Here is a 21520-nt window from a genome sequence, read left to right on the forward strand (position 1 = left end):
GGTTGTGAGCCACCATGTGGTTGCTGGGATTTGAACTCTGGACCTTCGGAAGAGCAGTCGGGTGCTCTTACCCACTGAGCCATCTCACCAGCCCGCACCTGGTAATTCTTATTTCACCCAATTTACAGCGACCCCGCTCAGCCAGAGACTCAGGAGGCTGCTACCAACAGAGAACAGCTCAGGGCAGCCCAGTTTCAGACACTGAGGACGGGTGTGTCAGAGAAGATATGTGACTGTCACAGCGTCACTGGAGGGAGTGCTGTTTAATGCACTCCTGTCCACACTCCATCAGAGCCAGGTGTTCTCTGACCCCCTGGGACAGAGACCTCCCTCGTGCTTATAGACAGCACAGCCCAGGCCCGGCAGGAGCCACCACTCCTCACTGTTCTGACACAGACTCCTCACTGGCATCAACCCTTTGCCAAGAATTACAGCTAAGCAAGTGACAGTTAGCAGAAGATTTACATTCAGTGGCAGTGAAAACGGAAATGAGGTCTTAAGATTCCCAGGTTTTTTAAAGTTATTTATTTATTATATGTGAGTACACTGTAGCTGTCTTCAGACACACCAGAAGGGGGTGTCAGATCTCATTACGAATGGTTTCAGACACCATGTGGTTGCTGGGATTTGAACTCTGGACTTTCAGAAGAGCAGTCAGTGCTCTTAACCATCTCTCCAGTCCCAAGTATCTTTTGCTTTCCATGTACCAAGTGTAGAAGAGGAGAAACAGACTCAAGAGCTCCTCAAGCAGCACTCACCCCTTTATTGGCAGCAATGCAGCACTCAGCCAGCCGTAGCCAGAGACGAGGATTCGCGTGGTACACCTGAACAGCTTCAATCAGACACTCGAAGGCAGCAAGAGGCCTCCCGACGTGCAGCAGCTGGATCCCACAGTTGTAGAGCAGCTCATATCTTTTGTTGGTCAGCAATGTACACATGGGTCTTCCAGAAAACTTTTTGCCTTGTGATAAAATGTGGAGAATAGATCAAGTAAACACTTCCATGTTTAGTACCAGTGACTCCAATGTGACACTGTAATGGTTCTCTCCCAGATGGTTTCTCCATGCCTAACTCCCCAAGTACTTGCCACTCATGTCAGATGTCTGTGCTAGGAAGGACACAGATGCCCAGGCTTGGGCCAGCTCTTCTGGCAGTATTGCTTCAGGGAGGTGAAGAGCTGAGTGAGTTACTGGCTTTCTGAACTACAGCACCTTGCCCTCCTTCAGACTGCTTGGCCACTTTGTTACCATGTGCTACACTTTCTCAGTGACTCAGAGTCTACAAGACTACCACTTGCCATTTAAAATACATTTTTCATCAATGTTTATGGTTTTAAAAATTAGAAAGATGCTTGATTTTAAGCATTTCTGATCAAAGATCCATATAATCTGAACGTAAATGACAAACTTCAGCAAGTTGCTTTAAGGTTTTTTTTTTTTATGATTTATTTTATGTGAGTGCACTGTTGCTGTCTTCAGACACACCAGAAGAGGGCATCTGATCCCATTACAGATGGTTGTGAGCCACCATGTGGTTGCTGGAAATTGAACTCAGGACCTCTGGAAGAGCAGTCAGTGCTCTCAACCACTGAGCCATCTCTCCAGCCAGCTTTAAGGCTCTTAGATGCCACCAAACCATCACTTGTGAAGCTCTGCCAACAATTTATAATAATATTAGCCCACAGTCAGAAATCCTAATGACTAATCAAAACTGGATGGCATACCACTCAGGACTACTGATCCAAGTCCATAGCAAACTGAGGGTCATGGGATGTTTTGGTCTTTTCTTTTTTTTCTGCTATGTCTATGTGTTTTCGTGTGTGTGTGTGTGTGTGTGTGTGTGTACATGTGGAAGCCCAAGCTTGAGGTGGAGAATCTTCGTCAGCCATCCTTCTGTCTTATTCTAGCAGGCATTGAGCTGCAGCTTCCCGAATGAGCTGGTCAGCTTGCTCCAGGACCTCTCAGCTCTGCTCTCTGAGGCTGGAATCACTCTCCCCCTGGATGATCGCTATTCCTTTGATTAGGACATCTTGTCTCATCCTCCAAGCCCTGAATGTATCTCCCACGTCCAGATCCCTCCCCAACACTTGCTATTTCAACCATGTGTGTCAAGGAGGACACTGCAGGTCCCCAGTGCTTGTTCACCTGGATCAGTGCTACCCGCACTGAGCTGGGCGCAGACGTTGTCGTTTTCCTGCAGAGCCTTCTTGAAGTAGAAAATCCCCAAATTGTGCTTGCTCATGGCAAAGTGGATGCAACCCAGGTTATTCCAGAACATGCATCTCAAGCATTCACCTGGAACAACACAACGACTTTACACACAGCGTCTGTCTCTGCAGTCTCTCCAGTAGACAGCGGACCTAGCTGCTGTCAGTTAGCTGACCGATTTGGAAAGTCAGTCAGTCCCTACAGGACAGTTCACGAGGCATAGAGCAAAGCTGAGTGAAACCCTGTTTTGATGGATTTCTAAAACAACCCTGATACTTTTTTATTGATCTTATTCTTTTTAACAAATGATAAAAAACAGTAACTTAATATATATGCCACACATCCACAGTGAAATCCTGTACAAACTGTAAGCTGTGAAGCACCTAAACATGGGAGCTAGAGTTCAGCTCAATGGTAGAGATGGCTTAATATGTACAAGGTCTTAAGTTGAACATACACACACATAGAAGCAGCTAGAATACATTAAATGAAGAATAGCAGGGAGAATGTATGCGGTAAAACAGAGTCTACAAAGCCTGCTTCATCTTAAGCCTCAGTGTCCACTCTACTCCATCTATCCACCTACCATCCATCATACTAACAACCACCTCAGACAGGACCTTGTGCAGAAAAGGCTGACCTCGTCTGAACTTTCTGTAGTTGAAAATGACCTTCTAATTCTCTTGCCTCTACCTCCCAGAGTGCAGGGATCACAGACAGATACCAGCACACCTGGTTTGTGTGGTGCTAGGGATGAAAGCCAGGGCTTTGCATATGACAGTGAACTCTACTATCTGGTAGGACCCTGGCACTATTCTCATTGTGAGAGGGTCTCACACTGGTCCTGGTGGCCTACAACCACTATGGAACTGAGGCTTGCTTAGCAATCTCTCTGCCTCAGCCTCCAGAGTTCAGGGATTGCAGGTGTCATCTGCCATACCCAACTGGGCATTCTTTCTTTCTTTTTAGAAGATCTATTTTCAGATCCATCAGAAGAGGGAATCAGATCCCATTACAGATGGTTGTGAGCCACCATGTGGTTGCTGGGAATTGAACTCAGGACCTCTGGAAGAGCAGTCAGTGCTCTCTTTTTTTTTTTCTTTTTTGGTTTTTCGAGACAGGGTTTCTCTGTATAGTCCTGGCTGTCCTGGAACTCACTTTGTAGGCCAGGCTGGCCTCGAACTCAGAAATCCGCCTGCCTCTGCCTCCCGAGTGCTGGGATTAAAGGCCATCACGCCCGGCAAGCAGTCAGTGCTCTTAACTGCTGAGCTATCTCTCAAGCCCTGAGCATTATTTCTTAGCTTATACATTATTTCATCTGGCCTATCAGTTGCCCTTTAAGTTAGAGACTGTCACAGAAGCCTTTGTCACCTGTCACATGTTTGGAAAACTCATGCCCACCAACAGTTATCATTTGTTCTGTGACTTGATCTTGTATGGTTTTGTTTTGTTTTTCTGTTTCAAGACAGGATTTCTCTGTGTAGCCCTGGCTGTCCTGGAACTTGGATCTGAAAACCAGGCTAGCCCTGAACTCAGATCTTTGCCTCTGGAGAGTTGGGACTAAAGGTGTGTGCTAACACATGTTTGTGTTTTTAATCACAAAAGCTGAATGTATTTTGTGGTCAAATCTTTAGCTATCTCTCCAAGATTGTGGGTAATGTTCAAGCAAGCATTCTTCACCACAAAGTAGAATATTCATTCCAGTTTCCTTCTACAATTTCTTTTTTTATTTTTAATCTCTATTGATGTTTTGTCTGCATGGATGTGTATGTGAGGGTGTTAGATCTTGGAATTACAGACAATTGTGGGCTGCCATGTGGGTGCTGGGAATTGAACCCAGGTCCTCTACCAGTCAGCACTCCTAACCACTGAGCTTTTAATTATTTTTACATTCCAATGCTTTCCGTTGGTAGATTTTTTTTTTCCCTTTGATTCAACGAAAATAACCTAAACTTAGCTTTCACTTTCTGAATGAACCATTCCCTGAGGCCTGTGTGGTGGCAGAGTTGACGGCATGTGCTTACAATCTTTGCACTTGAGAGTGGGGGCAGCAACATCAAAGTTCAAGGTTCTCCTTGGTTACACAGCCAGTTCAAAGGTAGTCAGTCTTCTGTATGTGAATCTGAGTACGGTGTTTCACACCTGTAATCCCAGTAGTAGGGAGGTAGAGTGAGTCAGATCTCTGAGTTTGAGGCTGGCTAGAGTCATACAGTGAGACTGTCTCAAAACAAAAGAAAATTACAGTAAATGTACTAACTAGCATGCCCTACTTTACCCTCATGACACAAAACACCAGCTTACGGACGAGTTGGTAACAGGATATTCACTGCCCATTTCCCAAGGCTGTATGCCCTGAGCTCTAAATTAGGCAGGGATATTAAAAAGAAGAGAAGGGGCTGGTAAGTTAGTTTAGTGATGGAAAAGCCGTTTTCCGAATCAGACTTTGGGTCTGATCACAGTCAGCAAGAGGCAGGCTGGCCTGGGCTGTACAGCAAAGCTGTATCTCAAAGAAAAACAAAGGACAAGAGTAAGCACGCTAAAATGTGTCAACAGACTCATTCTAGGTATGGCATACAGGCAATTTAAGCTACATTTTTATCTTCTAAATATTCTTTAATAAGCATATTTTATCAACAACAAAAATCATAATGGAAAAAAATTAAGGATTTCAACACTAGCAAATCACAACGCAGACAAATGAACTGACTCAATGACTACTTCATGTCTGGCTCTTGACCTGCAGTTGACTTTCCTCACAGCACACTTGTGATTTGAGAGATCATTTTATACCACAACAACAAAAACATCAGAAATAAAACCCAGGGGAACAGGCTGGCGATGTGGTTTATAGGTTGGGTGCTTTCTAGCACTCACTAGGCCTAGGATCAATCCCCAGCATCACACTCACAGGTGTGGTGGTACATGCCTGTACTTCTACCCTGAGGAGGTAGAGGACCAAAAACTCAAGGTCATCCGTACATGATACACAAGACTCAAAGCTACACAAACCCAGGAGACTAGAGTGATTGTGAAATAGGAAAAAAGAGACATGCTCCACTCTCCAGTGAACTCAAGACAGCAAAGTCGGGCCAGGTGGAGCAGGTTTGTAGGTACATGCTATGCATGCATCTGAACTGAATCCAAAACAAAAGCAAACACTGAGCATTCCCTCTCAGAATGGAGCAGGAACAGGGAAGGCTAAAATAAAGCAAAAATGTAATGAGTCCTCTTCCAATGTGCAGATGATATATACACTAAAATCTCAGTAAATGCTCTGCAGGAAGAAATATGAAAACCTTTTTTTAAGACAGAGTTTTGAAAGACAGTCCAGGCTAGCTTCAAATTCAAAATCCTCTCTCTGCTCCAGTCTGCGCAGTGATGGGATCAGAGTGTGCTACCATACCAGGCTTAGAACACTTCTACCTAAAAATGAATGGAAGTCACTCTGAAGAAACCTGGGATGTGTACGTGGGAGGAACCCCAAGCAAGAAGGAATAGATCAACTAAAGTTTTACAGTTTTCTTTTACCTGTCTTCATGAAGCCTGGATGCTCAGCAATGTTTGAACTATTTAACAGCTTCACCGCTTTTCGATAGTTGCCCCTTAAGTACTCAAAGTTGCTTTTAAGAAACAGGGAAGGTGCAGACTGTAAAGGAATATAAAAGTGATTTAAAATTTGTTTTCAGTTGTCTTTTGCACGATTGTGACATACTGCTGTGCATGGAAGTGTTTAGGACATAAATCAATCGGATAAATCATGCCATAGAAAACAATTTCTAAATGCTCACTGACCTGTTATTTAAAGTACCAAAGTCTCAAAGAGAAAAGCCTGTGAGTGACCACCTTAACAACAACAACAGCAACAACAACAACACTATAACTCATACGCGCAGAGTATCAAAAGACTGTCTTCATTCCCTGCATCCTCCCTGCGCCCAGCCTGCTCTATGTTCAAGTGATCTTCTACCTAAGCCTCTTAAGGAGTTGGGAATACAAGCACAGAACCCTGGGTCTGGCTAATTAAAAGCCAGTTTTACAGCACAAACTAGAACTTTTGTTTTGATGGTCATTGCAAAATTGATGGTCATGGTAGCTTGAATGAAAACAGCCCCATAAACTCATATATTTGAAAACCTGATCCCCAGGTAAAGGAGGTGTGTTACGGGGGCCAGGCTTTGCAGTTTAAAAAGCCCATATCATTCCCAGATAGCTCTCTACTCCTTGTGCTCCAGGATCAAATGCAAGCTCGCAGCTACTGCTCCGGCGCCATGCCTGCCCAATTGCCTACTCCTCAGCATGATGGTCATGGACTCTATTCCTCGGGAGCTGTGAGCCCCAAATTAAACAATTCATCTTGTGAGTCTTTCTTGGTCATGGTGGCTCCTCAGAGCAGCAGAACAGTAACTTAGCGAGTGGTCTTCTGTAGTTCTTTTTGTTTTTAAGAAAGATCGTATGGTTTGAATAAGAATGACGCCCACAGGCTCAGATATTTGAATGCTTGGTCCGAAGTATTACTTGAGAGGATTTGGAGGTGTGGCCTTGTTAAGGAAGTATATCACTGGGGGGTGGGCTCAAGCCAGGCTCTCCCTTCCTGCTGTCTGGGGATCCTGCTAGAGAACTTGCAGCTACTTTCTCGGTGTCATGTCTGCCTGTGCCACCGTTGTCCGCTCTCCCTACCACGTTATGAACTAAATCTTAAAATGGTAAGCAAGCCCCAGTTAAAGGCTTCCTTTTTTGCAAGTAGCCTTGGTCATGGAGTCTCTTTACAGCAATAAGGCATTAAAACAAAGCTTTATTTTTTTTAACTTATGTGTAAGTGTATGTGGGAGTGGGGGACACATTGAGTATGGGTGTTTATGAAGACCAGAACAGGATGTCAGATCTCCTGGAGCTGAGGTTTATAGCAGGCTGTAAGCCACCCAACATGGCTGACGGGAATAAAACTCAGGTCTTCCTGTAATAGTAGTACTTACTCCTGATTACCGAACAACCCCTCCAGCCTCCCCACCCTTGCTTTTTTGAAAAGACCTGGTCTCACATAGGAACCCAAGCTGGTCCGCCCGAGTCTAACACCCAAAGCTGGTACTGCAGGCCTGGGCCATCACACCCAAGCTTTCTATTTATGTGCACACTATGGAGGGATGTCTTTTTTTTTTTTTTTTTAAGGTTTTATTTTCACTATTATTTATAGGTATATGAGTGTTCAGTGCTATTGCAGGTTAGAGAAGGGTTTTAGATCCCCTGGAACTGGAGTTACAGGCAATTGTGAGCTGCCTGATGTGGGTGCTGGGAATCAAACTCACATTGCAAGAGCAGTGAGTGCCAACTCTCTAGCCCTTGTTTTTACATGGTCACACTTCAGCCCAGACTGGCCTTGAATTCCTGATGCCTCCACCTCTTAAATGATAGAACTGAATCCATGTGTGTGTGTCTGTCTGTCTGAGCTAGAGGCTAAACCCAAGGTCGACTGTGTGGTGCTAGGCCAGTGCTGTATCACTGAGCTATCCCCAATCTTTCTCCTTTCTTAGGATTCAAGTTCTCCTTTCATTAATTCCCAATAACCAGTTATTCTTGCAAGTATAAAAAGAAACCATGTTCCTATATGAAGAGAAGAAATTCCAAAGTTTTGTTTTCAGGCACCAATCTTTCTATTCCAAAATTCTTGGCTTGGATTTCGTACCACTCTCATTAAATCTTCACACTGGAGGGGCCTCCAGAGAGCACTGATTTAGAATGCAAATGCACACAAAGGTCTGGACACTGTTCTCTGAGGATCTCCATCCCAGGACTTACTTACTCACTTATTAACATACCCTCTGTCTATGGTCTGGTCCTTTCTCTCTGTCGGCCCAGAGATCTGGTCAATAAGCAACTGTAGTCTCAGGGATTATTCTAGGTATCAGTTTTAAAAACAGGATTTATTAGCTGGGTGGTGGTAGTATACACCTTTAATCTAGTGCTTGGGACTCATTCCTGGTCTACAAAGTGAGTTCCAGGACAGCTAGGGCTACACACAGTAACCCCGTCTCGAAAACCAAAACCCAAACCAACCACACAAATATAAAACCCCCCAAACCAAAATAAAACCCCAACAAAACAGAACAACCCCCTCCACACACACAAAAACAACCAAACACCAACCCCTCCATCCATAAAGAAAGTCCAGGATTTCTTTACTCGAGTGTATGTGTGTAGGTGTGTGTGTGCATGTGTGCAGACACCACAAAACGGCAGCAGATATCCTACCCTTTCCCTATTCTGCTGAGTCTGCTGAAGCTCCCCCTGAACTTGGAGAGTGTTTCCAGTGGTAGGCTGGAAGCCAGCAAGCCCTCCTCAGAGCTGGGGTGACAGACATATGTTTTACCTTTGCGAACTGACAATCCTCACCGTCTAAATAAGAAAGCCAGAAAGTGAGCAGCCAGAGGAAAGCCCAGGAGGAACTTACATTTCCAGCTGTGTTCATGACAGACTTGATTTCCCTTTTGCAAGCCTTCAGGGACTTCATCTGGATGTACCCTCTGACTTTGTACTGCCAATGAGGAATGGAAACATATAAGAGGGGTGGGTCACTTGCACAGGCTCAAGCTTTGCTCGCCAGTCCAGGACATTAACTCTCATTTGCATACAACATAGTCAAAAGCCAGTCATACACAAATGCAACTAAAATTATCTTAAGTATCTGTTTCCTTTTTATTTTCTTGTGGTGCTGGTGATAGAAACTAAGGCTTCATGTATTGCAGGCCATCACTCTACCCCTGAGCAAAACCTACAAACTCAAATCTGCATAAGATAAATTTAAAATTCAATATATTACTTTATCATACACTACAGGCTACTTCAAACTTCTATACAGTAATTTATAGAAGTTACAATGTATATATTTCAAGCAAAATGTATTTAGAGGGATAACTGCGCTCTCAACTCCAAGCCTTTGAACCTGAGTAAGCGCACCGCCTTGAGTTAGTGCTCTCGTGCCTCTCACACTGCCGCTTGCTTGCCCACTCTGTGAGCGTGCGTACCTGGTGTATCTTGGACTTGGCAGCCTCTATTAGAGCTGCACTCTCAGCCTTAGGGTTGGCTCCGTCTTTGCTGCTGTTATTGCCAGTCTATAAAATAGGAAACAAAGTCAATCGGATTGTTAGGACGCTAACTCAGTTCCAGGTGAGCTAAGTCAAGTACCCAGAGGCCATTTCCACACTGAAGCTACTGCAGAGCCCACACCTAGGGACTGAGAGTCACATGGCACACTAACGTGGCACACTTACAGGAAACTCATAGATGAGGGACCCATTTAAAAATCACAGGTGCCACTCAAGACTGCCCCTCTAAAACCCAAGACAGACTCTGTCTCTTTATACCCTTCTCCACTGTAAAAACTGCCAGCACCATTGAAGCCCAGCTTCCTGAGGAAGCCCTCAATCTCCCACCGTCCTGACCTCAAACCCCCTTTGCCTGCAGTGGGAAAATGTCCCCAGCCACTGCCCACACTTGCAGACACTGCTCCCTTCCCAGCTCCCCCAGTTCCTCGGCTCCATCCCTCCTTTTCTGATAGGTCAAACTGTTCAACTCACTGTACTCCATCTGCCCCTCCCCGGCAGAGGGCCCAGAGGACAAGGATTACATAAAGTGTTCCTACTGTCAGATCAGAAACACACAGACACACACACACACACACCTACTGAACTAAGGCCTATTTTACCAAATATTAACAGTACCAAATATTATGAAAATGAAATATTTGACAACACAAGGTTTAGGAGTGAAGCTGAGAGCATTCAACCGGAATCTCTAACATACCCTATTGGGTTGAGAAATGTGAAACATGTAAACATTAATAAATGGAACACTTTACACACAGTTTACAAGGGTAAGTCAGATATTAGTTTCTGTGAATTCCATCTCCATAAGCTGCTAGGATACTATCTCACACAACAGACACTGGTCACACTTCTAAGTCCAGCGCCTGGAACTCACCTCGTTCTTCCCGTTTTTGCCACCGCTACCCTGTGAAATCATTTTTTCTAGGACGGCAAGAAGATGCAGAGCTTTCTCAGCTTGGTGGGTTAATATATACAAGTCTACGAGCAAAAAGCACACCGCTTGGGCAAATTTTTCTTCTGGCAAAACAAACACACAAATAGGAAAAGTTATAATCCAAGGTTGAGCATACATCTCTGCTTACCCACAAATAGGACACCGCCCTGCAAAATGAAGCATGTCTTCCCCCAAGCAAAGGATGCCGCTAAAGCCATGACTGAAAGCAGCACGTTATCCCTGGAACTCACTCTGTAGACCAGGCTGGCCTCAAACTCAGAAATCCGCCTGCCTCTGCCTCTCAAGTGCTGGGATTATAGGCGAACAAATGTTTATTTTATGTGCATGAGTGTTATAAGTGTGCAGAGATTCCTGTCTTCTACACACATATACACACACACTCAACTGCACACCCATGAACACACATAGAAAATGACCAAAAATCCTGCCTGTATACATGTGTATTCTTGGTGCATGCTGAGACCAGAACAGGGCATTGGATCCCTTGAAACTACAGTTACAGACAGTTGTTGGCTGCCAAGTAGGGCTGGGAACTAAACCCAGATCCTCTACAAGAGCAAGTACTCCAAACCACGGAGCCACTGTCCAGCCCTCCTAATCTTTCATGTAAATTAAGGTAAGAAAGGTCCCTAAGAGAGTATTCAACAGCAAAGAAGAGACAAGAAGTTTCTGCACTACCCAACAGTTCATTTTCGCCCTTCCTTCCCTCTTTGTCCCTTCCTTCCTTTTTGATAGGGTCTCACGAAGCCCAGGCTGGCCTCAAACCTAGGCTGTATCAGAAGATGACCCCAAACATCTGGTTCTCCTGCCCAAGTCCAGGAGGCTAGGATTACAGGCATGTGACAGCATGTGGGGGACCTTTAAAAACCAGGTGGGAAAGAGTGCTAAAGGAAAACTGGCCTTCTCTAGACTGAAAACTAATTTAGAATTTTTTGGTCATTTTCTATGTGTGTAAAAAGGTATGCAGTTGAGTATGTGTGTACGTGTGTGGAAGACAGAGGAATCTCTGCTGTTGCTCCTTAGGGACTGTTTACTTTAGTTGTTCTACCTGTATGTATGTCTGTGCACTCCATGCATGCTGGCTGCCTGATGAAGCCAGTAGAAAGCATCAGATCTTGTCAGAGCGAGCAGCTCGCTATGTGGGTGCTGGGAACTGAACTCATGCACTAGAGCAGCTGGTGCTCTTACCTACTGAGCCATCTCTCCAGTCCCTGTCTCTAGTTGTCTGAGGCAGGCATCTCACTAGCCTGGAGCTCTTTAAGAAAGCCAGGCTATCTAGCCAGAATTCTCAACACATCTGCCTGTGCACCTCCCCAGCAGTGGATTGCAGCCATGTCCCACAGGCCCAGCTCTTCTCATGTGGACTCTGGGCACTGAATTCAGGCCCTCACACTCACAGGGCAAGCTCTCTACTGAGTTATGTATTTCTCCCATTCTTTTCCCCCCATATAGCTAGATTTAGGTCATCTAGGTAAAAGCAATAGAGGAATTTGCAAGAGAGAGGACATACCAAAAGGTTCTATGAACTGATAGAGCTTCTCGCCCACAGATATGGCCTCTGTGTACTGGCGCAGATGATAGAGAATGACTGCCTGGTTATAATACAGCATGCTGTTCTCAACATCGTCTAACCCATCCATCTCTTCAACAGCCGAGTGGACCTGAAACAATCCGGGCAGAATGCACTCTAACAACAGCAAGGAAACAAACAGCAGAAGGAAAAGAACTCAGCGAGGTGTGTGGCACACCCCCGTAAGCTCAGCACCTAAAGCTGAGGCAGGAGAACTAACACAAGGTCATGGTCAGTTGAGGCTACACAGTGAGTTCCAGGCCAGCCTTTGAATAGCTGTGGGTGCAGATGTGTGCCACCATGCCCAGCTCCAACACATCTTTGATTTTCCTACACGGCAGTAGTACCTCTGTCAGGCTGGTGGCACACGTCCTAATCCCACCACTGGGAGGGAGGCAGAATAGCCAGATCCTTGAGTTCCAGGCCAGCCTACTCTACAGAGTGAGTTCAAGGACAGCAAAAGCGACAGAGAAACTGTCTGAAAAAAAAAACAAAAAAACAAAACAAGGACAAAATAGTACCTTCAGGTTTTAATTAGTCCCCAAAGCTACATAGTGAGAATACAAATATTTATCTTATGAGAGAGATTAGTCTTAATTATGTTGTCCAAAACCAGGGTATATTTAAGGATCTAGTCTCATAGAATAAAAATTCTATGTTTTAAAAAATAGCAAGCAACAAAACCCAAGCATTGCAGTTGGTGGTTAGAATAAGCCTTTAAAAAGGATTTTGTTTTTATTTCCTGTGTGTGTGTGTGTTTGCCTGCAGGTATGCATGTACACCTAGAAGAGGGCATTGGATGCCCTGGAACTCGAGTTACAGATGCTTGTGAGCTACCCCCCAGATGCTGGGAACCAGACCCAGGTCCTCTGGGACAGCAGTAGCCAGTGCTCTGAACCACCGAGCATCTCTTCAGCACACGATGAGGGGGGGGGACCAGCGTCAGTCACATATGGAGCCCAGAGGACCGGCTTGTGTCACAAGTGCGTCTACCCTCTGAGCAATCTCACTGACCTAACATTTTCATTTCTTTTCTTTCCCCTGCCCACTTTTAGGTTTAATTATTTTATTTTTGTGTATGACTGTTTCACCTGCATGCATGTCTGTAGGGTACAAGCATGCCTGTCAGATTCCACATGAGTTTCTGCAAGAGCAGTAACTGTCCTAACTCTAAATGCTAAGCCCCTCTCTAGCCCATCTCCCCAATATTTAAAAAAAAAAAAAAATTTCCGATATAGCTCTCATTCTATATAGCCCAGGATGACTTCCAAAAACACAGTTATCCTCCTGCCTTAGCTTCTCAAGTGCTAGGATTATAGACCGGGTTTGTATTTTATTATCATTTTTTATTTGTTTGAAAACAGGGTCTCACCGGGCAGTGGTGGCGCACGCCTTTAATTCCAGCATTTGGGGAGGCAGAGGCAGGCGGATTTCTGAGTTCAAGGCCAGCCTGGTCTACAGAGTGAGTTCTAGTACAGTCAGGGATACACAGAGAAAGTCTGTCTCGAAAAAACAAAACAAAAAACAAAAAAACCAGGGTCTCACTATATAGATTTGGCTGTCTTAAAATTAATAGAGTTCTGCCTCCTGAGTGCTGGGATTAAAGGAATGCACCACATGCCAGGATTATTGTTTGTGTTTTTGAGGCAGAGTCTCATAATATAGCCCTGACTTAGCCTAGAACTCTTTGTAAACCAGGCTGGCCTAGAACCTCTTTACATTTCACAACAAGTCTCTAATTATGTACAACACATGTAACTAAAATTCTAGCCACATTAAAACTAACATTTCTTTGCCATCATAAAAATTAAAACACAGGCTGGAGAGGTGGCTCAGAGGTTAAGAGCACTGGCTGCTTTTCCAGAGGTCCTGAGTTCAAATCCCCTGCAACCACGTGGTGGCGCATAACCATCTATAACAAGACTTGTTATAGATGTCCTCTTCTGGCCTGCAGACATACACACAGGCAGAACACTGTATATATAATGAATAGATCTTAAAAAGCTTTTTCAAAAAGGAAAATTAAAACAAAATTACTGTCTAAGGTTATTAGATGAATTCTAAGGTTGGCATTTCCCCTAAATTGCGCCGTGGTTTAATACACATGGATTTGACAACCTTGGTGTCGGATGGTGTTGAACCTAAAGCTTCACAGAGCACAGGGGTCCATAATCAGATCTCAGTCACTGATATGCTAAGCCTGACATAGCAGGCAATTCACAGGGAAGAAAAGACTTGGGTGGATCTGCTCAAGAGAGCTCTCCATTCATTATTCAGTCACTATGTATACACTAAGAAGTGTCCTGAATAGAGAGAACTGCATTTCTACAGGAAGGAAGCTCTTTCTGTAGTAGCATTTGTTTTACTTTATTTAAGATTCTTGCTGTGTGCTCCTGTGTATGAAGCTCCTGCGTTGGCTAGGTCAGCATCAGTACTCTCCTCTGTTGCTCCCCACCTCTTCCTGGAGACAGCGTTTCTCACTGGCCTTGGGCTTGCTAAATAGGTTAGGCTGGCTGGACAGGGCCTCCTCAGTGTTGGGGTTAGACTATCATTTAAACCTATGCAAAAACTATAGCAACAAAGGATTCAGATCAGTAGAAACTCTGTCATCAACATCAGGCAAGAAATAACATTTCTTTTCCTTAACTATTTGTATTTCACAGATTAGCACAACAAACTTTTATAGTTAAATTCATTATCACCTGATTCTTCAGCTGGTTAAGTGTTTGTCTCAAATTATCTGTTGTTGTTTGATTATTTTTAAAAAATTCAGCTACTGCTGTATTCAGAATAATTTTGTAATCATCTTTGTTTATATCTTGGAGACAGGCAAGGTGTTGCAGACAGGCATCATAATTTCCAGACTAAAAAGAAACAAAAGACAAACAAAACCACACATATATACACAAAATTCCATATCAGCTTTAAGAACAATACAGCTTTTCCATGTTTCCCTCGTCTTTCCTCATGTTTTAAAGCAGAAGTCCCCTACGTATAGCAATAGTGAGTCAGTGAACAGCGAGCGTGTTGGGTATTTTCTACATCTGCAGATAAGAGCCACCATGCACACCAGATACGAGAGATGATGCACACATACTGCTGGCAGGTTATGGAGAGCAGAGACTAGCCAAGAAAAGGATGTAATTATTCCAAAGGCTAGATGTAGCAAATATACTTTGAATACAAATCAAATTCTTCTAATGCATATCAAATGTATGTACATAATTAACACAGGGGTTTTCCATATTGTTTAATGTCAGGAAGGCTGTAATTCTGACAACAAATATTTGGTGTTTCACTTTCAAGTACAGTCAAGACAAAATCTGAACAGAGCAGGGGAATGTAAAGACTGACTGACCACACATTTACAAATCTAAATTTAGAAGACTCAAACATCGCTAGAGTTAAAACATGCCCGTGAAAACAAAAACTTGGGGGTAGTCCAAAAGTACTTCTAATCTTTTTACCACATTTACATAAAATTAAACCTAATTCTCCTTTGAGTTAACTCCTGACTTATGATGAAGAGGGTGAAGAGGAAAGCCGCTTCTTACTGTGAAGGCCTGGAGGGCACTGGCGGACAGCTCCTTCTCCTGGTCCGTGACCCCAGATGATTGGCCTGCCCCTTCATGCTTCTCTGCTCCCTGATCTGCAAACACACAAGGTTTCTTTAGAAGTGGCAGTGGGGACTGGAGACTGTTCAGCAAGAAAAAATATTTGTTCCCATGCAAGCCTGACCCCTGTGTTTGATCCCAAATCCTACAGGATGTAGAGAGCTAACTTCACACGTTATCCTGACCTCCACCTGAGTTCACAGCTCACCACATGTCTGCCCACACGCAAGAAATGAAGTTCGACAATGAGTTTGTTCTCCTCCATCTGTTTTGGTATTTCAGGGATTGGGGGTGGAAATTAAGTTTAGAGACAGTGTCTCATGTAGTCTAGGATAGCCTCAAACTTAGTATTTCACTGATCTTCCTTCCCTCTACCTCTTAAGAGCTGGGATTACGTGTAGGTGCCCCTACACACCTGTGTGTGTGTCTGTGTGTGTGTTCTGGGGACTTAGAACCTTGAGCTCTGCTTACCAGACTTGAGGTCATAGCCTGTGCCCCAACAAAATTTGGCCACCCATCCCTCCTAAGTAATTAAAATAGCCAAATTAACAGTAAAAAGTAGAAGGGGGATTTATTCAATGTGTCCCCATTGGGAAGAGGGACAGAGTCTTAATAACTTCTTCAGGACTATTTCAGGGCTGTGAGGTCAGGCTGAGGTTTAAGTATTAACCGAGTTATATGCTTGCTTACACACACACACATACATACATACACACACACACACACACACACACACACCATGCATGCTTCCTGTGAAGTTATTTCAAGGCAAATGAAATGCAACCTCCTAATTCATCAAATGAGTATGAGTTTAGACAATAGTGAGTTGGGACTGCAATGACCCAGTGGAAAAGCTCTTATCTACTACATACAAGGTCTTGGGTTCAATTCCCAGCAACACCAAAAATGAATAAGCAAACAGGACAGAAATCAGGTGGCAGAATGCTTGCCTACCACCTCTGAGGCCCTCAGCTCAATCCCCAGCCTTGCATAAACCAAGTACAGGGGTGCCTAGCACTGCAGAGGTAAAGTCTGGAAACTCAGTTGTTCAAAGTCATCTTCAGTTAGCAAGCTCAAGACCAGACTAAGACAGGAGACTCTTAACTCAAAAAATGTTGTTGGTTCAGAAAGCTGACACAGCCGGGCGTGGTGGCGCACGCCTTTAATCCCAGCACTCGGGAGGCAGAGGCGGGCGGATTTCTGAATTCGAGGCCAGCCTGGTCTACAAAGTGAGTTCCAGGACAGCCAGGGCTACACTGAGAAACCCTGTCTCGAAAAACAAACAAACAAACAAACAAAACCAAAAACCCAGCAAGCTGACACAGGAAGTTGCTAGAGAATCAGGAGTCCAGACCAACCCCAGGAAGGTAGTGATGCCTTGTGTTTTCTTTTTTTTTTTTTAAAGTAAAATACTTAATTTGACAGCAGGTTTACATCCTAGTTACAGGGTGACTCACAAGTGCTCCATACTGAATACCAAAACCAATCCAAATTGGCTGAGTGATAGAGGTGTTTGCCTGCAGTTAAGGCCTTGGGTTTGAGCCCCTGAACCACAGGGAGTGTTGATGGGAAGTGACTAGGGGTAGAACAACTGTAAAGATATGCACACAGACAGACAAGACAAACATACATACATACAACATCTGAATATTCACAGACTCAAGGCTCTTCTTCCAACTTTAAATAATCACCTCTGGGATGGAGGATTTCACTCCACTTCCCATTCCTCTTTAAATTCTCTTGACCACTAGGAAGATGGCTCAGCAGCTAACTCATGACTATCCAGTTCCAGGGTATACAACACTCTCTTCTGAACACTGAGAGCACCAGGCATGCAAAATACTCACACATTAAAATAGAAATTTAAGTATAAATTATTCTTACTTTGGTGTGCCCATTTTTTGAGGTAGGATAGCCCAGGATTCTCTCCATACAGCCAAAGCCAGCTCTGAACTGCTGACTCTCCTATCTCTGTCTCTCAAGTCCTGAGACTGCAGATGTACAGCACAATAATAGGTCTAGAGGACATTCTTTAATGAGTCACCTGGGCCTAAGCATCAGTGATTTTAGTTAAGAACTCTTGTACCTCTGGCGCTGGGGAGGTGGAGAAAGGAGGACTGAGTCTAAGACCTTCTTGAGTAATACAGTGAGAGACTGCCTCAAAAATCAACACACACACACACACACACACACCGAGACACGGTTTTAATACTAGCTCAAGCTGGCCTCAAACTTATTATGAAGCCCATGGTTAGCCTCAAAATCATGGCAATCCTCCTGCCTCAGCCTCCCAAGTGCTGGGCTTAAAGGATGAGCCACAATGCCCATCTAGGACACTGAAGAGTTTAAGCATCTATCTACCACTAAAATCAGATTCATATGGACACTGCTGTCATCATCCCTAGAAAACAGAAAAAAGTCTCAAAATTCCCCAGGAAACGGGCCAACCTCAAGGTCAAGAGACCAGCTCTGCAGCTCACTTCTATGTGCATTTGAGAACTGAGTTGCATAAATACTTTTACATCCATATCAGTCAAGCCATCGTTTACCTACATCTTTTACCTTAGGATAACAAAACTACTTCAATGAGATCACTTTTTTTTTTTTAATTTATTGTGCATTGCAGAGTTGGAACCTGGTTTTCAAATGTTATAAGAGACAAGCACTATTTGTCGCTACTGACTTCTTACCCGACAGTGTCTGCACATAATCCCACAGTGTGTCTCCATTGGCAATGGGGAGCGGGTACGACCGTCCCTCCTGAAGCTTCACGTCCCTCCTGCCCTGGCCTGGTGAACACGGGGGACACAGGCCAACGGAGCTCTCGGATGTGCAAACCTTGACACTCTTTAAACTGAAAGACTTCATTTCTAACAACAATAACAACACCACACACGCGTACACACACACCCCACCCCTATAGATTTCAACTACACAGAAAAGAAATGTAACACCTCTTCCAAACTGAAGGTCAGTTAACTGAAAGCACGGACATATTCCAACACAGAATGTTAACACTTCAAAGCTGACTGGAGGATGACTACAAACTGTGCTGTGCAAACACAGTCCCAGGGAGACTGAAAACACTATGCTGAAAGGGTAAGACAGACAGACACAAAATAGCAATGCCTTGGCAAGGCAGAGTTTAAACAATGTCTTTTCCTTTTGTTTTGTTTGGGTTTTAAAACAGGCTCTCAAGTAGCCCAGGCTAGCCTCAAACTCACTATGTAGCCAAGGATTAACCTGAAGGTTCTTTTCCCTCAACCTTCCAGGCACTGACATGACAGCCCTCACTGAAGTCACCAGGGAGCTCTTAGGACAGCTCAGATGTGGTTTCTACCACCCAAAGAAAAACTAAACCCCACCAGCCTGGTCTACAAAGTGAGTTCCAGGACAGCCAGGGCTATACAGAGAAACCCTGTCTCGAAAAACAAAAACAAACAAACAAAAAAATATGGGCTGAGAAGACGGTTCTGTGGGCATGAGTGCGTGCTCTGCAAGTGTGACAATGTGAGTTTGACTCCCCAGACCCACATCAAAGCTGGGAACAGCTGCACATACTACAACCAACCAAGACAGAGACAGAAGGGTGCCAGGAGAACCCAACCAGGACAGAGACAGAAGGGTGCCAGGAGCTCAGTACCCAGCTGGCCAGCGTAGCAAAGAGTTCGCTTCTGGGTCACTGAAGAATCCTATATCAAGAGAGTAAGAGAGTGGAAGATGTGTCCTTTCCTGGCCTCCATACAACTCATGTGCATGTACCACACACTCACAACACACATGGACACACCCCCTGAGAGAGAGAGAGAGAGAGAACACATACAAAGGGGTTATATTCTACAGTTCTAATCCCTCAAACAAGAGGAGTTGGAAAAAATGGGAGTCCACGAGTTCCCGAAACTAAAGCAAGGCACTGTCTGTCCTCGGGGCAGCTGAGCGCAGTGGCACATGGAGGCTGGGACACTGAATTGAAGGCCCGCTTTGAATACTAATAAGGACATGGCAAGCCCCACCTCCATTCTGCTCTTTGGCAGCTTTCTCTGGTTTTGTTGAGGCAGGTCTCAGTCTATCTCCCAGAAAGGCCTGGAATTCACATTTCCCAGACTGACCTTGTGGGTCCATATCCTGACTCAAACTCCCAGGTGCTGGGATGGCAGGCGTGTGTCACCACAGCCTGCTGACTTCTGTTTGATCACTGGATCTCTCTCACACACAGGCACTCCTGCATGTATCACAGCCACGGGGCTTCACCAAAGGCTGAAATGCTGCCATTTGCTCTTGGACACTTAGCATCCATTAACAAGGTAAATTGAGCGTGATGACACATATCTGTGATCCCAGCACCTCGGGAGGCTGAGGCGGGAAGATCCGAGCTTAGGATCCTGCTGATCAATTGCCAAGGAGACACACAGGGAATCTGTTCTTCCCTTTTAGATGCCCTTGACCAACTGGAAGGAGAAAGCAGAAGGAAGCGACACAGACAAATCCTCTCCCCATGTGCTACTTTCAAAAACGGCTTCCAGAGGCTGTGTGGCCCACGGTGAGGCCCCTTAAAAAACCTCCCACACGAAGTGATTGCCACGGCTTCTCAGAGCTCATGGTGGATCAAGAGCAGGGATGGAATATACTGTGTCTCCCATTCACTTCCTGGACCCTGGGCTGGCACTTTCCAAATAAGTTTCACATGTCTCTTCTGCCCCTTTCACCACTACCAGAGAGAAACACTGGCTGCTGCTTACTGTTTACTTGTGTGTGCGTGTGTCAGAGACAACCTGGAGAAGGCAGTTTTCTCCTTCTACTACATGAGTCCTGGGGATGGACTCAGGTGTCAGGCTTGAAAGAAAACACCTTTACCCACTGAGTAAAGTGCTGGTAAAGTACTACTCGGGTGGTAGTGGTGCTGGCAGCTGCGTCAGCACATGCCTTTGATGCCAGCCTTCTGAGGTAGAGGCAGGTGGATTTCCTGCTTTTGAGGCCAACCTGGTCTACAGAGGGAGTTCAAGGACAGACAGGGGCTACACAGAGAAACCCTGTCTCGAAAAAAAAACCTAAAAAAAAGAAAAGTGTAAGAGAGCAACTACGAGGACCCAACGGCCAGAACCATGCCACTTAAGCCAGCAAAGGTTCAGAGTGCAGGTCCTCAGAGGCAGGGCTGTCTTACATTCACATCATCATCTGAAGGTTGCCTGCCCAGACTTTCTGTGAAGGAAGGAATGAAGCAGTGAGGGAATGCCATGTGACTGAGGTGGAACTCAGGCTGGGCAGTCCTGGATCCGGTAAGACGCTTGCTTCCAGGGAAATGATTCGCAGAAGCAGCACTGTTTTGATTAACAAGGACAGTCCCGGTCCCCTGTCTAGACCTGGACGGGCAATCGGCACCCTTCTTGCCTCCCACACCAACAGGATCACTCCTTCACTTTATTCACATCTGTGCTCAATACTATCCCAGCAGGAGTTGGATCAGCAGGGGCTCGGTGGGTAAAGATACTTGTGGCCGGATGGTTGGATTCAAGCCTGATGACTGGATTTGATCCTTGAAAGCCAAGACATGCAAATCACCTTGGTGCTCAGTGATTAAAAGCACATACTGCTCTTCAGAGGGCCTGAGTTTGATTCCCAGCACCCACAACTACCTGTAACTCCAGCTCTGCACGACCCAACTCCTCGGACAGCATCTTCAGGCATTTGTCCTCACGTGCATACACCCAAAGTAAAAAATAACTTTAAAAAAAGGAATCACCTCACAATAGATTTTCTCTGATCACCTAGCTAAAATGCTATGGTAGTGGGTATAATGGCACACTTTAATCTAGCACTCAGGAGGCCTTATGTCTAGTGAGTTTGAGAACAGCCTGATCTATATATAGCAAGCTCCAGGACAGCCAAGGCTACATACATAGTGAGACCCTGCCTCAATCAATCAATCAATCAATCAATCCCGCCCCACTCTCTAAACATTACTTTCTTCAAAGAAATATAGCAGACTTTCCAAGTAATGAATGGGCTCTCAATTCCCTAATGGGAAAAATTCCCGATGGGGCAACACAGAAAACCCACAGAGATTAAGAACTTAA

The 21520-nt window shown here is 44.8% G+C and overlaps 1 protein-coding gene across 7 annotated transcripts in view; it reads right to left on the reverse strand.

Annotated features, from left to right (window-relative positions):
* The window catches only part of Cnot10 (CCR4-NOT transcription complex subunit 10), a 60447-nt gene that overhangs the window by 31392 nt on the left and 7535 nt on the right, over positions 1 to 21520 (reverse strand). For 3 of the 7 annotated variants that reach the window (XM_021171734.2, XM_021171733.2, XM_029481668.1), the window contains 9 exons: positions 15387 to 15481; positions 14535 to 14696; positions 11773 to 11923; positions 10182 to 10324; positions 9227 to 9313; positions 8653 to 8736; positions 5736 to 5853; positions 2145 to 2294; positions 759 to 961 (listed from right to left, as the gene is read on the reverse strand). In XM_021171734.2, coding sequence (XP_021027393.1) covers positions 759 to 961; positions 2145 to 2294; positions 5736 to 5853; positions 8653 to 8736; positions 9227 to 9313; positions 10182 to 10324; positions 11773 to 11923; positions 14535 to 14696; positions 15387 to 15481 — 1193 coding nt within the window. Of the gene's footprint in view, positions 1 to 758; positions 962 to 2144; positions 2295 to 5735; positions 5854 to 8652; positions 8737 to 9226; positions 9314 to 10181; positions 10325 to 11772; positions 11924 to 14534; positions 14697 to 15386; positions 15482 to 18136; positions 18449 to 21079; positions 21191 to 21520 lie in introns of those variants that run through there. The other 4 variants (XM_021171731.2, XM_021171732.2, XM_029481667.1 and 1 more) reach the window with 3 other exon arrangements.

Source organism: Mus caroli, chromosome 9 (assembly GCF_900094665.2).
Source record: "Mus caroli chromosome 9, CAROLI_EIJ_v1.1, whole genome shotgun sequence".
NCBI classification, from domain to species: domain Eukaryota; kingdom Metazoa; phylum Chordata; class Mammalia; order Rodentia; family Muridae; genus Mus; species Mus caroli.